This window comes from Ischnura elegans, chromosome 8 (assembly GCF_921293095.1).
Source record: "Ischnura elegans chromosome 8, ioIscEleg1.1, whole genome shotgun sequence".
Lineage (NCBI taxonomy): Eukaryota > Metazoa > Arthropoda > Insecta > Odonata > Coenagrionidae > Ischnura > Ischnura elegans.
In genome coordinates, this window is record NC_060253.1 from 23,168,178 (window position 1) to 23,186,126 (window position 17,949).

General features: G+C 38.6%; 1 protein-coding gene across 1 annotated transcript in view; it reads left to right on the forward strand.

Annotated features, from left to right (window-relative positions):
- The first annotated feature begins 2,239 nt into the window (after window positions 1-2,239).
- Window positions 2,240-17,949, forward strand: part of LOC124163768 (phospholipase A1-like) — a 29,208-nt gene continuing 13,498 nt past the window's right edge. Inside the window, exons 1-2 of the mRNA XM_046540852.1 lie at window positions 2,240-2,465; window positions 14,073-14,334. Coding sequence (XP_046396808.1) covers window positions 2,402-2,465; window positions 14,073-14,334 — 326 coding nt within the window. The 5' untranslated portion in view covers window positions 2,240-2,401. The remainder of the gene's footprint in view (window positions 2,466-14,072; window positions 14,335-17,949) is intronic.

Consider the following 17,949-nt stretch of genomic DNA (forward strand, 5'->3'; position numbering starts at 1 on the left):
GTGATGGCTCAGGGATTTCCCCCACATAGGCTGCTATTCTGAAATAGGGGATAAATAAATAGCGGAAGCTATTCCACGGGTAATTACACTGACCCCGTATTCTGAATGAAGGGGTGAAATAATTTTCTTCGCAATACTACCGTGCTATTTCCTAGGCGAGCTATTTGAAAGTTCCGCCTCTTTCCGTATGAAAAACTTTCTGAACAGTTTTCGTAATCAATGAGGGAGAGGAGATTTTATACATATTTCTGTTTTCTACGGAATATTGACTTGTAAATATTTATTTTACCCTATTTACATTTTAAAAATTATTAAAACCTTGGATACATATATGTAATACGCTTTGATAACCTCATTCAGGAAATCGGCTTTTTGTTGTTGTTGCTGGTTTGGATAGATTCCACAATGGCTGCGTACAGTTGGGTTAGGTCATTGTTTCATAATGTAGTAATAATAATGATTTATTGGGAATAAATAAAGAACATGTTATCTGTATCAGTTCATTTTACCTACGCAAGGTATATACAATGCGAAGTAATCATTGAAAGCTAAATGCATTTGAAGTTTTTCGCAATTGTGCTGGGCTTCGAAGTCTGTTTATTTTTTGTTTGCCAAATTAGATATATATCAACTTTTATTGTATTGCTCGTGACGGAATAGCTTTACTGGATAAACTATAAGCTTTCGTTTCTAATGCTAGCTTTATCTTATATGATTCCCTAAATTTCAGTGTTTATTCTTTGTTTAGGAAACGAAGTAGGTTACGACACGACGTCACAGCTGTGCTGTCATGTTTTATGTTGGAATAATCTCAATATTTCAGCTGCATATATGGAACCAGCAGAGGGAGGTGATGGTGAATTTAAGGATGGATGGAACGGCTGTGAACAAGTGAATCTAACACTAGTGCATAATATGGAAAGTGCTGTTGTGTCACTTCTTATTATTGTTTTCGTATCAACTGATTTTTAATATGCTCACTGTAAATTTTGATAGACCCTCAAATTATGCCGGCCTCGGTGGCGGGGTAACGTCCTCGCCTGCGAAACAGAAGGTCGCGGGTTCGAGTCCCACCTGGGTAGATTTCCCCTGCCCAGGGCATGGTTGTTCGCTGTATTCGTGGTTTGAGAATAAAAAAAACTGCCGATAAACTGGACCATAAATGTGTGGAAAACTTTTTTGCTTACAGAGGCAACAATTTATGATGAAGTCCACATGATCAATACTGCATTATGTTGTTCATGGATATTGCATTAAACGTCTGTGGTGAATCATATTTGTTCGGGAACTTTATTAATGTTCGGAGTAATCCTTTGTTTTCAAGAGAGCAATCCGAGTCCACTGCCCGTGTTATACTTTAATAAAATTCCAGTTTTAACTGTAGAAGGAAGCGAATAATTTTGAGAGAAGAATTTTGACTCGGAGCATTCATATTTATATATTAACCAATCAAGCAAACGAACGGCTGATCAAAATATCTGGTATTATTCGTTTTCATGAAAAGCTATGTTTTTATTTGGCGAGTCAGTAGGTTAACACAAGCTTGAAGAAATTCAAGAATTGGCCTGATAGCCCACAATGAGGATGTTTTCGTCGCACGTCAAGTATTGCAATAAAATTATGCATAGTAAATATAAATGCATTGCGGAAATTTTTTTCTATTCGTAGTAACTCTAGGCATTAATTGTTTTTCACGTACTATCGATGAAGGAAGCTTGAGCTCCACATATTAAGCTCAAAAGTTAATTGCTACACAAATCGCTTACATAGTTAAATATTTATCACGTAAGCTACGATTATTTAATTTGAAAAAGTGATGTAATTTTATTTTTAGCTATTATTCCATTTTTCAATACGTGATTAGGATAATTTAACCTCAGAAAAACAATGCAACACCTCAATGCGCACGTTTTACGGGGTGTAATGCCGAATAATCCGATTCGGGAGACGGTGTATTATTATTCCACCCCTACTGAGTGCGATTCGCCGATCAGAATACTGAATTGCACCGACGCTACAGAGATTTTGAGAATTACGCCTTCCGGTGTAATTGAAACATGGATTATGCCCGTTCAGAAAACCGTATTGCAACAGGGGTGTAATACGCAATACTATTACACCCTCTGGTGTAATATCGGCGAATAGCACTGTGCGATTCCATCCAGAATAGCAGCAATAAATTTTCTCTTCTCGACCTTATGGATAAGATAGAAGTGTTTAAACGCTTGGGCAGCATGCTTCTAACCCGCCACGCGCCTTCCTCATCTGCGGCCGGGTTAAAGGTCGTCGTGTACCGCCGAGGTCACGACCCCAGCGATCGCCAGCAACCAATAAGCAGCCCACTCCAACACGGTTCGCCCCCAGTGTTCCGGCCGACCCTGCAGACAACGGACGCTCAGACATGGCTCTCCTATTGAAGTGTTACTTCGTCGCCTCCCTCGTGGCTGTGGCAAGCGCCGCAATCGGTAAGGGTTCTCTACTGAAGTATATGCCTCTATCTTAGGGATGAGTCGATTCCAAATGTCGATTCTCGATTCCGGTCAAGGCCGTAGCCAGAAACTATTTTCGGGGGGGGGGGGGGTTTATGGAATAGTAGACAAACATAAAATTATTTTTATAAGATAAATAAAATAACGTATACAGTTAAACATACACATTTATTATAAACCCTTAAAGGAAAATACATATATTATTATAAAATTAACTTTAGCCTTCTAGCTTTCTTTGTAGTGAACAAATTAATTAACTCCTCGGTGTCGATGTCAATTCTGCGGTGGATTGACATCAAAGCCAAACCGCTTAGTCTTTCTTGGCCCATAGAGTTTCTTAAATAAGTTTTGAGGCGTTTTAGAGAAGAGAAAGTCCTCTCAGGAGTACATGTGGAAATAGGCAGTGTTGCGAAGATCTTTAGAAGTTTGTGAATATTTGGAATCTCTAAGCCTATCGACAATTCCTTAATTCAATTCGAACACGACCGTATGTACTATCACCACTCACTACTAGATGTCACTGCGCCGCAGTATAAGATCGTCGTGTGAGCACCAAGCGAGCATAAAGAAGGTAATATCTATTTTATTTTTCGTTTCGGGGGGGATCAATCCCCCTTGATCCCGTCCCTGGCTACGGCCTTGATTCAGCTGACTCTCGTGCACGGTATCGAGAATCGATCGTCTAAAGTCGACTCAGATTCCATCGATTCCGGTAGACATCGTTTAAATTTTCGTGATACGGTGCAAAATGTATGGAATATTTTAATCCTGCCATGATGTCAGCGGTGGTATTCGCATTAATCGCCAAGGGGGAGAAATCCCCGTGAACCGGTAATCGAACCAAGGTTCTTTTTGGTGATGAGTCGATTTCATATGTCGATTTTCGATTCCGCCGATTCTCCGATATGGAATCGAGAATCGATCGCCTACGTTCGATTCCGATTCCATCGATTTCAGGAAGATAAATATTTTGCAAATAGACTATTAGCTGGGGGCATGAAAGCCGCCACACACCTGAGCCGTTGTGTATTGTACTTACAATATTAAGATATCTTTTATTTTATTTTTTATTTTATTCCCATGCCACCGAATACAGATCATACTGGCTAGTTTACATCGGGGTGTTCAAAAAATTTAAGAAATTAAACTTTCACGCACAACCTCACCCTGGATATTCCTTCCAAATCGGGACTCGAACTCGCTACCTCTTCTTTGGCAGGAAAGGACTGATCCCCATCGCCACCGAGGCCGCTGACACGAGAATGAACAACTTATGTCTATAGTAGCGTACTTATGTCTGTAGTGTTCGTTATTTTGCTAAAAATGAGGATGTATAACTATCATTCTAATTCGCTTTTAAAAAGATATGCTTGTGCGCCACCTAATTGTCTTCGTTATTTTTTTCCATTCAATTCATAAGCTTTAATGACAGCAATTATAATAATAAATCAACACTCCGCCTGTATTAATGAATAATAATCGATGAAATCGGAATCTAGAATCGGGAATCGATTTTAAATAATCGGAATAGATTCGAAACTGAAAAAATGGAATCGACTCATCCCTACTTCTATCAAAATATGAAGCTATTAAGGGCCGTACACAACGAACTACTACCCGAGTGGTGAATTAGGACTTATGATTTCGGCTCTTCTTTCATTGCTTTCCATCCCGTTCCCTCACCCTGCTGAGGTACAGGGTACTTAAGTCTCGGACCTCCATAATCGTACTCACACGTGAATCCTCATGAGAATCTGGCAGGGTTTCGATTCAGCGGTCTCGTAGACGGGTAGCGAACAAGAGAATGTCTGCTCGTCTATCCGTTATGAATTTCCATACGTCTGCACGGATTTCCACCAAGGTCAGTTCGCAGATGCATCTCATGCTCCCAAAGCCCGTAGTGCTACTTCTGGTTATGTCCGACGCCTCTTTAGCGGCTAGAAGGACAAAAATGAAACACATTCATAGCAGTAATACAAAAATAATAACGATAGAAATCAAATAAGAGGTCGGAGTTACTGAAATAATATTTATTTTGGAAGTCTGTAGCTTTCGAAAAGTTTATAATGTAATCCCATACGTGTATTGCAAGCGAACTGCGTGGGAGTTTGAAGGCGCACAGCTTGTGCTTGAATGAACTCGCGTATTCATGGAACTTTACAGTGTCTCTCACAGGTGAGGTCAATTCCTAATGGTGGATTCGTTTTTGCTTCTTCCCGTCGCGTCGGTTCATATTGGTGGCTGCATTTCTGATGTCGGTGATAATAAGTCATTCGTCGAAACGTCAGCAAGGATGGAGATGGAGAAATCTAACCCGGACGGAAACCCGAAAACCGTTTACGTTAGCAATTCGCCGGGAGAAACTTGAAACTTTAATTTCCTATTGTTATTTAATTTCCATTAAAGAAAATGTCGATTAGCCTTCCTAAAAAACGCCATTTCAAAATCTCAAATGTGAATCTACACCATCACACTTTTTTGTTTTCAAAATCCGAGTCCATATATCCGCACCAAAATAGTATACTCTTTTGTTTTATTCTCTTTAAAGCGAAAATATAGTCAAAAACGATGTTTGGCTCTAATTTTGATTTTAAAAACGTTTATTGCGGAGTAAATCTGAAAAAATGACATAATAAAATGCCATGTATTTTTTTCGCAGCCATCGATGAACATTTTGGAGTCATTTATATTTTATACTGTTATATTGTGTCATTAAAGGAAAAATAAATTATTTTCAGTTTCCAAGGTTTATATGTTTAGGAAGTAAACATAGTTGATACATATAAATCCCAATAGAAACACGCATGATACCTTACAATTCTTCAATTACTTAGTTTTTTTCTAAATTTAAGCACGATACATAGGAAGCAATATCCAATAATTCGCAAAGGAACTGAGCTGGAAACAAAGTATTTTTATCTATTTACTTTGTTTTTATGGTCTACAGATTTTGTTATTGTGGAATGTTCGCTTCAGGCTGAGGATATTAAATGGAAGTATTAAAGTATACATTTGATCAAGGGACTGGTTTTGACTATTTCTATTTAATTGTGAAGACTTCTGACTTTATACAATTTTATACGGGAATTTACTAATAGCTCATTTATCTCTTTTTCAAGTTCAGAAATTTTCATACGTAGATTCTCCCTCGAAACAACAGTTGATTTTCCACGGAGATTTAATATTTGAACGAGATTAAGTTAATGGAAAAAATTTCAATTTCGTCGATCTATTTTATATTTTCCACGTCTTAATTAATCAATTTCTTCGTTTTTATTGCGTTCCACTTTAATTTTAGGAAAATATTCCCTGAAAAGAAAGCACCCAACTTCAATGTCTATGCCTCAGTGTAAATATGGTCCATGCAGGGCATGGATGTTTGTGATTGTCAATCAAGTTAACTGTATAGCCCGGTCAAAATAGACATTGACCCTTGCATAAATTGCCAACAAGCTGAAAATTTGCATGAACTTTAAGGATACCACTCTAATGAAATCCTGAAAAGTCCCCACCGATCCTGTGTGTGCAAAAAATTTTATTCAAGGTCAAAGGTCACAAAAATGAGTTTTTTGCATTTTTTGGCCAAACGGTTAGTTTTATGATAAAAATTGCTCAAATCAAAATTGTAGATCAGAAAATTATCTACGAAATTGTCATTTCTATTTTTCTCTAAGATTTACCGTTTCTGAGAAAAAGACTTTCGAATGTAGGCTGGAGCTGTACTCTCCGTAATATGCTTGACTATATTGTTGCGTTCTCCGAGCATTATTGTAACATTATTAATTATTATTTAAAAGGTTTTTTCTCAGATATGGTAAATCTTAGAGAAAAAATAGAAATGACAATTTTGTAGATAAATTTCTGATCTACAATTTTTATTTGAGCAATTTTTATCATAAAACTAACCGTTTGGCCAAAAAATGCAAAAAAACTCATTTTTTTTACATTTGACCTTGAATAAAAAATTTTGCACACACGGGATCGATGGGGACTTTTCAGGATTTCATTAGAGTGGTATCCTTGAGGTTCATGAGAATTTTCAGCTTGTTGGCAATTTATGCAAGGGGACCCCTATTTTTTGGGCTAATTTGACCGGGCAAGTAAAAGAGGACAATGCTGTCCTAAACTCGCTTGAAAAAGGAAGACAAATTATTATGGTCGAGAGCGCAGTGGCTGAGAAGTAGTCGGAAAACTGTGGCCTTGAATCCCCCAGTTTTGTATATTATAGAGAGAGAGAGCAAATATTTCGAGGAAGAAAATACATAAAAATGTTTTTTTATCTCATTCTTGCATGACTTTTGAATTTATTGGAAATGAAATTTTAGAGTCACAGTGCAATATGTAAATATTCGCCAGAATTTGGAAATAGGTGATTTTTCCAGACAGATAGAGGTCCGAGGTGGAGAGCTTGGAGATCAAGCATGTGATCTGTTTCAATTCTGATTGCACGCCAAGAAGCCGTCACTGGCGTTTATGCAATTAGCTACTTCTATGCCCGCCCTTGAGCTGCCGCTTAACTTTATGGGGATAGCATTTCATCACGCTAGCAATGGCTTATCGCAGGAGTAAATAAGGAAAATGTGTATCTTATGAATAGTGGGAAGGAAAATGCCAAGAAGTCGAAGAACATATGAAACGTAATGAAATGGATTCGGCTTATGGAATAGTGAAGCAATTCTTTGGAAATCATAAAACTAGAAGCAATGGACTACGGAACGAAAATGGCAAAATGATTTATGAACAAGATGAATTGGGAAAAATGTGGAAACAATGCATCGAGGAGTTATATGATGGATATATGACAATTAGTACAAGCACAGTGATTGAGAACGAAGGTGAAGTCAATCAAGAAGAAGAAGGAGACAGCATACTGAGGGGAGAATATGACAAAGCACTATCAAAACTCAAGAATAATAAAGCACCTGGCATATATGACATACCAGCAGAATTATTGAAGATGACTGGAGAAGAAATACATAATGCACTATATCAACTAGTGTGTGAGATTTACGAAACAGGTGACATTCCCTCAGACTACCAAAAGTGTATAATGATACCAATCCCAAAGAAAACATCAGCCAACAGATGTGAACAATACCGCACGTTGAGCCTTGTCACACATGCCTCTAAAATACTGACTAACATTGTACTAAGCCGGATTGAAGATAAGGTTGAAACTCTCCTCAGCGAAGACCAATTTGGATTTAGAAAAGGACGAGGGACTAGAGATGCAGTACTTGCCATTAGAATCATACTAGAAAAAAGATTGAGTAAAGAAAAGAACACCTACATAGCTTTTGTTGATCTTGAAAAAGCTTTTGATAGTGTTGATTGGAAGCAGCTCTTTACCATAATGAAAGAAGCTAAGATAACTTACAAAGATAGAAGAATTATCTAGGGTCTCTATAAAGAAGAAATTGCAGTGCTGAGATTTGGACAATATGAACAGCAGGCCAAAATTATAAAAGGAGTGAGACAGGGATGTTCATTGTCACCTGCGCTATTTAACTTATACCTACAAAGAGCACTGGACGAGGCAGGGAGCAACTTACCGGAAGCAGGAATTAAGGTCCATGGGCAGAGGATATATAAGCTATGTTTTGCGGACGACTTAGCAGTCTCGGCAGAAAGTGAAGACCAACTACAAGAAGTGCTTAGGGAGATGGAAGTCACGCTGGCTAGATACAATCTAAAGTTAAGCAGGACCAAAACCAAGACACTCGTAGTAAGCAAAACAGGAATACCAGCACATATAACCTTGGATAACACACAGCTGAACAATGTAGAAGAATTCACGTATTTAGGAAGCAAGATCACCACGGATGCCAGAAGCAAAAGGGAAATAAGCAGTAGAATACAATAGGCAAAAATAGCTTTCAACAAGAAGAGAAAGATATACGTTTCAAAAAACATGAGTATCAAGATTAGGATGAATCTACTCAAAACTTTTGTGTGGAGCATAATGCTTTATGGTAGTGAAACTTGGACGATAGGAGCAGCAGAGAAAAAAAAGAATTGATGCTTTTGAACTATGGTGCTACCGTAGAATGTTAAAAGTTTCATGGGTAGACCGGGTTACGAATGAAGAAATACTGGACAGACTGGGATTGAAAGCAGACCTGTGGAATATTTTAACTGCAAGGAGAAATAAATGGGTTAGTCATTTACTGAGACATGATGGATTGGTAAAAACAGTTTTAGAGGGCACTGTGGAGGGGAAGAGCGGCAGAGGAAGGCCGAGGTTGAGCTATATTACCCAAGTAATGAAGGACATGGGCTGCAACAGCTACCTGGAGCTGAAGAGGCTGGCGGAGGACAGACAGAGATGGATGACTGCTGCAAACCAACCCAAGGGTTGATTACTTAGAAGAAGATGAATAGTAATAAAAATATATTTATTATATCTTGGGGAGAGCCGAACATGATGACAATAGGGTAGTTTCCTTCATCAAATAAACCGAAAGGCATTGATTGCGATTTGTTACCCACCATTACTGTATTCATAATGTTACAATTATTTGGTTTTAGAAATACCGGTTTAGACGAATGGCAATGGTCAATTTTAACCGCATTTGAAAAAGTCCGGATTGGCGCCCATGCGATGCCATTCCACGTGACGTCACAGGGACCTAGTTTCTATACGAGAAGATAGGAGTTATGCATCGTCTGAGATTACCAATGCATGCATGAGGCGCAGAGCTCAGGGAAACATGTCTTAATAATCACTTATTAAAACTGGCTAAGGTCGGAGTTTTCCCCGTTTAATAAGGTATTAATAAACCTTTTTTAAGCCAAGCTCTACCAGCCAGCAAGGCACTCAGCTACCCTCTAGCAGCCTGCGTCGTATCAGCGCTCAGAGCCTCGATCAAGGTCACCTCACAAGACGGGAGGGGGAACCAGAAATACGTCACACGGAGAGATTTCCTTACCCGTCGCGTTTTCGCGCGCTTGGAAATTTTCACTTTTCATTTAATCGCGAAAAATAGATATCGTCATTTAAAAATCTAAAAGCGTGGAATACGTACTCCAGGAGTAATAATCTTCCGAAATAGGCAATGAAAAAATAATAGGAAACCACCCTATTATTATGTATACTTAAAATGTATTTAACTCTAGTTCACTGTATTTCGTAGTTTCATTATGTAATAATGTTAGATACGTATGAATTGAGTGTTATAGTAGAGCATGCGCCCTACGTTTTTCGTTGCATTTGAAGCAATTCATTTTGAGACTCTCAGGATAACGCTCAGAGAAAATTTATTTTATTCTTTTGTCTTCGCCATAAAAACGCTATTTTTATTTTATTTTTAATATGTTAATTTTATTATAACTCCTTAAAGCGACAATGCAGTCTAAATTGCTGTTGAGCTCCGGTTCTCATTTTTTATTGTCTATTGTAGAGTTAATCCGAAACAATCACATGATGAGGTGGAATGTGCTTTTTTTTCACTGCCATCCATGAATATTTTGGAGTCATTGACATAAATGTTATTTAATACAATTATATCGTGTCCTTAAAGAAAAATCGCCGGAATTAGTAAATTGGTGATTGTTCCACACACGTACTTATAAGGAGGACTTGAGGGGTTGGAGATCACGTGATCCGTTTGTCCATTTTTATTTTGATCGCACGCGCAGAAGCCGTAGCTCTCGTTTTCTTACGTTTGCAATTTTTTTGCAATCAACTACTTCTATGCCCGACCTTCAGCTGCCACTTAACTTTGTGGGGATAGCATCCCGCCATTCTAGCAATCGAAGGAGTAGATAAGAAAAATAATGATGAAAAATATGTTTATTAAAAATCGTGGCGAGTGCGGAACAGGATGCGTAAGCGATGATAACCACAAGGAAGAGAGATATCCACGCGTGAAATTTCGTTATCTTGGAGCAAAGCGCAGCTGTTTCGAGGAGGAATCATGCTATGCATCTATCCAATATGTGACGCATTTTGCTTAGAATCACATTCAACCCATTCCGCGCTATCACATTCATTTACTGGGGGGAGCTATCTAAATTTTATTTTTACCCCATTTACTTCAATTAATTTTCTAAATATAGAGATCTTTCCCTCTATTTATTTTTCTGTGGTTCTTTTTTGATTGAATGGTTGGTAATGAAATGATATTTTTCAGTTTGTAATCAACAGAGAACAGCGATAGAAAAGTAATTAATAATTCATAATGTAAGCTATCTAGTTAAATAAATTGAGAACACAGCTATCATTACTCGTATAAATCATTTTATTCCTTCCTATGCGTCATATTTCATGAAATATGAGTTCTTTATGTACGTTACGGATGTTTTTTCATTGTTAAACTTTCTAAATATTAATATTTTCCCCTAAATAGGGCCAAATTGTGAGGACGAGCTATACTCGACATTGCGCGATTCAGCATCGGAAATTGATGACGAGTTAGACTCGCCATTTTAGCTCAAGGGATTAACACTAGAATGCCGGGAAATGGGCACACCTCAAGAATGCCGGGAGTGTGCCATTTTGACACCAATGTTCTGTGTTATGTTGCAGATTATTTTTTTCTTAGTCGCTAGTCTTTTTACGCTTATTTTTTTTGTACGTCGTCGTGTGTAGTGCAGTAAAAAAGTGTCGTCGCGGTAAAATTTGGCTGCTTTCAAGGAAAATCATTCGCAAATAGAGCGGAATATGCTTATCTCACGAGCTAATAAATTTTCGAAAAAATGATGAACAGCTGATATTTATTGAAATTATGTGAAACATAAACAATCACGAAGGTGTACTGTTCTAAAACACTAATTTGGCTACTAATAACGAAGCTGCATCCCACGAAGCACCTAAAACCGAACGAAGAAATGATAAAATATACTGGGTGTGAAAATGACACCCTCCGGCATTCAAGGTAAATTTGATTTTTTTAGGCCGGAAAAAAGAGAGGGGGGTATCCCTAACACAGTCGCCTTATTGAGCCTTAAAAATGATAAAATGTCTTGAAATATGTCATTGTACAACCTTTAAAGGCCAGCTATGAAAAAAATGTTCGCGTAGGGTGTCAAAATGACACCCTTCGGCATTCTAGTGTTAATGGTATACTTAGAAAATAAGTGCACTCCACTGCATTGGGGCAGAACGGGAATAGTGTACAATGGTTCCGACTAAGCATTTGACCTAAGCATTCCGTAATTATGCATCCATAAACATTGAAATATAAACTAAAATATTAACTGATAATGAGGGCGTAAAACTATTCCTATACCTAAAGTTAGGAAATAACACTAGTTTTATGTAATTTTTCTTGAAAATCTATACATACAATATTCCTCTATCGACCTATCTATCTTCTGTATAATAAAAATGAATTGCTGAGCGTTATTCTCGATAAAATTCGAGAACGGCTGGACTGATTTGGCAAATTTTTGTTGTGAATATTTGTGAAAGTTCAAGAATGGTTTAAACGGAGAGAATATTAGGTCGCACGGTCCATTATGCCTTGAAATGGGCCCTGACTCATTTCCCTGAGAAATACATGTAAAGTTCCGTATTAATGCCTGCAGACCGTTTTCTTTTACACATTTAAATTAGTGATAACGGTCAGATGTAGTTGAAATATATACCATTGAGAAGAAATAGAAACACACATTTTTGTATGTCCGTAGACCGTTTGTAGACCGTCAGTATTGTTAATGTAGTTTGACATCTCTCCGTAAGTTTATGAAAAAAATAAATCCTATGCTTAAGCCGTGGAAATCTTTACATAACATTATTTATTCACAAAGATACTGTGCGACAACTTTCTTCACTTTATTTCGCCTTATTTAGTTATTAGCCTTTTTATCTTTGTATATTTAATGTTAAGACAGTTATTTGATTACGTAACTTGACACAGTAACACAACCGCTAAGTGCGCAAGAATTTTATTTTCCTCGTTTATTTACAGTGCCAAGGAGAAGACGACCTAACTTAGATCGTCGCATTCAAACAAAAGAGTTTCCTTGCGTGCTACCCCTGATGACCAGCGAGGGGCATATAATAAGAGTAATAGTCCTGTTGGTATGGCAGAATTGCATTATAGAGTGACTGAAAATGAAGAACATAGGCTTAGAATGCAAAGAGTTCGTGATCATCAAACACAACAATTGCGAGCACGACACAATAAAATTTATCGGTTAAAACGCAGTGCTCCTGTGATCCTAGAACTGGTATAATTCAACTACGATCGGGTTGTTGATTACTGATCCGATTAATCAGCAGCAGTTGGGGAAATGAAAAGCATTTGTCGATATTGTAAGGCATTACGATGCAGCGGTGAATTTAATGGATTATGTTATGCTGGTGGGAAAGTAAAATTTCCGCATTTGGAGCCACTATCAGATCCATCAAATCCATTAGTTTCTGGAATGGGAAATGATTCTAAACCCTTAATGGCTAACAGTAAAAAATGTGACAGTTGCGTCAATTGACTTCGTCATATCTGTAAATTTAAACACCGACAGAAATGAAAAATATAGTTTATAAGAAATCATTAAATTGATGAACTCTATTGCAAATGTATTGTTTTCAATGTAGATGAAGATATTATATTCATTTAAATTGTAAAGAAGTTTATTAAATAACCACATGTAAAAAAGAGAGGCCACAAACTATACTCACCGAAAAAAATTAATGGGTAGATACTTATTTTTTGAGATAGTTATCTGTAACACAATGATTCGATAATCCGTGACTTGGTTGAAAGATTGGACATCAAATGATTGCTAACACATATTTTATAACCAAAAGTAGCCAAATTGGTTTAGCCGTTCAAATTTTGGCAAGAAGGACTAACTGTAATTGATTTTGGTATTTTCAGATAGATACTAAGGTGATACGAAATTCTCCGGGTCATCTAGTTGTTAATAAATACAATTCAAAACATTGAGTGTTAGTTCATGAACAAATAATAATATAATTTGACTTCTTTTCGGAATGGAATTAATTTTATCACTAGAGTTGCAAAGAAAAGTGTGAGGGTTCAAAAATCACATTTGAACACTACTTCATCAATACCATATGCAATGGATAATTTACCTGAAATTACGTTTACATGGAAATATTTCACTGTTATTCTCTTCAGTGGTGAATCTATAGCTCCCCATTGGGTTTAAACACACACCAGATAAAATCGGAATTTTTGGAGGCTACCACTTATTGTTTGCACAAAAATATTTAGTCGTATTTTCCGGTAAATTTACCAACTGTAACGAATTGAATTACAAATTAGTTTTAAAGTGCATAGGGAGCATTTAAGGAGCATATTTGTAAATTTTTGTGCCGAATAATCAGCCTAAAAACAGCTGTTTTTGAGCCTCGAAAATGCCAAATTTCCAAAATTCTCGAACCCCCTTTCATATGGAAGGAAACATCCAGACTCTCAGCTTACCCCCCTCCCCCTTGGTCCACACCTAGATCCACCATTGATTCTCTAGATTTTTGACGCTTGCTGTCCCATCACCTCACATAGCATGCATATTTAGGCGACTGGCGGTGTGAAACATAGCTGCAGATTGGTAGTAACAAAGCATAAATCATTTTATCTAAATTCTGATTGCTTCTCCTATTTCATCTTTCAGGGATTCCGATTGGGCTGCCAAATATGCCAGCAATGCCAACGAGGCCAACAATGCCTTCCATGCCAAGTATGCCATCTATGCCAAACTTACCATCGTTTGAAGACTTTGCGAACATGGCTGACTTTAATGATTCCTCGATAAAGTTGCCGCAGATCATGTATTTCCCCGATGACAATGGAGACCCCGTGCCGGGGAAGATTTACGGAAACGCCACCCAAGAGCCCGTGTTTCAGTCCGACGTATTCTTCAAGCTGTACACAAAGTAAGAGACTATTGCTAAGTAGGTGACATTGGCGAGATAACATCGGCGTTCATAAAGTAGGAATCCGAATTGGCCCATGAAGTCCATAGCCAAGTTTGAGCAACACGTGGCGAGTATGGTATACAATTGAATAGAACGCATTGCTCCTGCTCGGAGAGCCCAGGGTTCGAATCCCGTTTTAAGCGTTTGAACACCTTCATACGTGAATCCTCGAAGAGCAGGGTGGCCCAGGGTAAAGAATAGGCATTCTTAACCTACTTTGCATGCAAGTATCTTCGACTGGGATGGGCTTTATACTTATCTATCCAAACCAGCCGTCGAATTGCACCAATGAGAGAGTGGAGGAGGTTATGACATAGAGATTTTTATTTTTCATATTTGGTCCCTTTAGCTGTCATAAAGGCCGTTTTACACGGGGCACGTATTTGCACAATCTGACGTGTGTACGAAGCCGCAGTCAAAATTGCGTCGTGTGAAGCGGTGAATCGCTAGAACACGTGCGAGAAAGCGTGGACGTGAGATGGCAAAATAGCCCCTGTTGTAATTTCGCTCATGCATTCGCGCAATTCCACGCCATTGTAGAAATTAATACAGTTCTAACCTTCACAATTCCGTGCCCCGTGTAAAACGGCCTTTAAAGTTGCAAACGGCCAACATCTACATCTACATCTACATAATACCCCGCAAGCCGCCTAAAAGGCGTGTGGCAGGGGGTGTTAGGACACCAGCCGTTTACAGCTATTAAAAATGAGTCATTCAAAGACACAGTCAGTCCCAAAATGACGACGCAATAGCCTCATAAGTCAACCAGTTAGACCTTCATTTGCTCTACATGGAGTCACATTGCTCAGTCATGCTGTTCGTGGATTTGCGCGACAAATTTGCAGCCTGAATCAATTGCCAAATCGCGGAAACCACGCATCCAAGGAAATGAATCACTTGAATGACACAAAGTTGAGGGATCTTTATCTTCACTCAGGAAGAAAACGTGGTTAGAGATACCACCCAAGCAGCAATCAATATCCCTACAACATCCAGGCAAAATGTTTGGCGTTAACATATGGTATCCGTGTAATATCCATCTTAATCCCATTAACGGTGCATGGATATCTGTGAAATATCCAAAGGGCCGGACAAATGACGTTGCAGCGATGTCCGATAGTCCGGAGGTCCATATTGCAACATATCCCAGATATCTTTACAGCATCTAATGAGCAGATAATGTGTGTGCTTATTATGGTTATTGGTAATTCCCAGACATGCAGACAAAACATGTGCCCTCCTCAGTTCTATACAGAACATATGCTATCTATGGATGCTGCTTGGAATAACAATAGGGTGGTTTCCTATTATTTTTTTAGTGCCTGAATAGAAAGATTATTACTCCTGGAGTACGTATTTCACGCTTTGAGAGTTTTAAATGACGATATCGATTTTTCGCGATTAAATGAAAAGTGAAAAATTTCAAGCGCGCGAAAACGCGACGGCCAAGTATGAATGCTGGGAAAACCCCGTGTGACATCATTTTGGTTCCGTCTGTCGCCGTGTGAGGCCACCTTGGTGCAAGACTACCATGCAGGCTGTTAGCAGGTAGCGGAGTACCCTGTCGGAGGGAAGCGCTTGGCTTAAATAAGGATTATTAATACCCTATCAAACGAAGGAAACTTACCGAACATAGGCAATTTTTATAGGTGATTACTAAGAGATGTTTCCCTGAGCTCTGTGCCTCGTGGTTGGTAATCCCCATTGGTAATCTCAGACGATGTAAAACACCTCCCTACTCGTATAGAAACTAGGTCCCTGTGACGTCACGTGGAGTGGTATCGCATGGGCACCAATCTGACCTTTTTCAAATGCGGTTAAAATTGAGCATTGCCATTCGCCTAAACTGGGGTCCCAAGACCAAATAATTTGTATATTATGAATACACTAAATGGTGGGTAACGAATCGCAATCAATGCCTTTCGTTTTCTTTGATGAAGGGAACTACCCTATTGCCTAAATCTTGTGTGCAGGAATGTAGCTTTAGGAACTTCAATCCCCCTCCTCCCCGAATTTTTAAACTCTGTGGCGATTGTCCGAGACACATCCCCTTCGGAGGCAAATCGCCCATGGGGATTTACTCTCGGTCACAGAAATGAACGCCTTAAGTTTTAATTTGAAACCTTATGCCTAAAAATCACTTCTAATCTTCATGCAAATAAAGTACTCACACGAAGTAAAATAAACTCTCCAAAATAAGCTCAACCGTGCCTGCAATGGAATCAGCACTTTTCCCTGTTATGAAGTATTCTGGGGGTGTGAAATTCACACCAATTCGGAGCCATTTTCAATGTGTCCCTGAGCTCTCTGCCTCATGCATGCATTGGTAATCTCAGTCGATGAAAAACTCCCGACTACTCGTATAGCATCCCGGATCCTGTGACGTCACGTGGAGTGGCATCGCATGGGCGCCAATCTGGTCAATTGAGGTTATAATTGACCATTAACATTCGTCTAAACTGGGATTTCTAAAACCAAATAATTAGTATATTATGGATACACTAATGGTGGGTAACGAATCGCAATCAATGCCTTTCGTTTTATTTTATGAAGGAAACTACCCTATTGTTTTAATGTCATTGATATTGCAACTTGGATATCTTTGTAACGTTTTCAAACTATTCATCGTGAAATTACAACGTATTTTGGATACATCAACTTCATTTACTTATCCGAAGGATATCGTCCGCTGCTTGGGCACCAACCAATTTTAAGAGAGATGGGATAAGGAAACTATATCCCTTTTCGTTCTTGCCCCGCTATCTTCCCCTTGCCCACAATATCCTCCACAAAATTCGCAACTTCTCTATCTCTCCAACTCCAACGCAACTTCTCTATCTCTACCGCTCCAACCACAGACACCAAATTGGTCAGGTTATTTATGGAAGGCCGTGCCGGCATTGATAATGAGGAAAGAAATGCCCCATTTCCATACTTAATCAGCAAAAACATTCTTAAAGCAATGCAGGAACAAGTGTCTTTGTACACAGTCACGCACACTGATGCAAAGTTATTTACACCAAAGGATGAAGTTCACCATGAAAAAATATTTGACTCGGCCGAGATTCGAATCCGGATATCCCGATTCGGGAAGTCGTGTTAATCGGAGATTCCGGGTTCGAATTCTAGATAAGTCAAATATTTTTTCAAAGCGAACTTCATGGCGCCTGACTGTGTACAAAGACACTTGTTTCTGCAGTGCTTTAAGAATGTTTTTGCTGATTAAGTATGGAAATGGGGCAATTCTTTCCATATTATCAATGCCGGCACGGCCTTCCATAAATAACCTGACCCATTTGGTGTCTATGGTTGGAGATATAGAGAAGTTGCGTTGGAGTTGGAGAGATAGAGAAGTTCGCAATGAAAAAATATTTGACTTAGCCGAGATTCGAATCCGGATATCCCGATCCGGGAAGTCGCGTTAATCGGAGATTCCGGGTTCGAATCCCGGATAAGCCAAATATTTTTTCATGGCGAACTTCATCCTTTGGAGTATTTAAAAACATTCTTATTTCACTTCAGCACTCATGACTTCCGTTCGACCGGTCATATTCTTTTCATTTTAAAAAACTC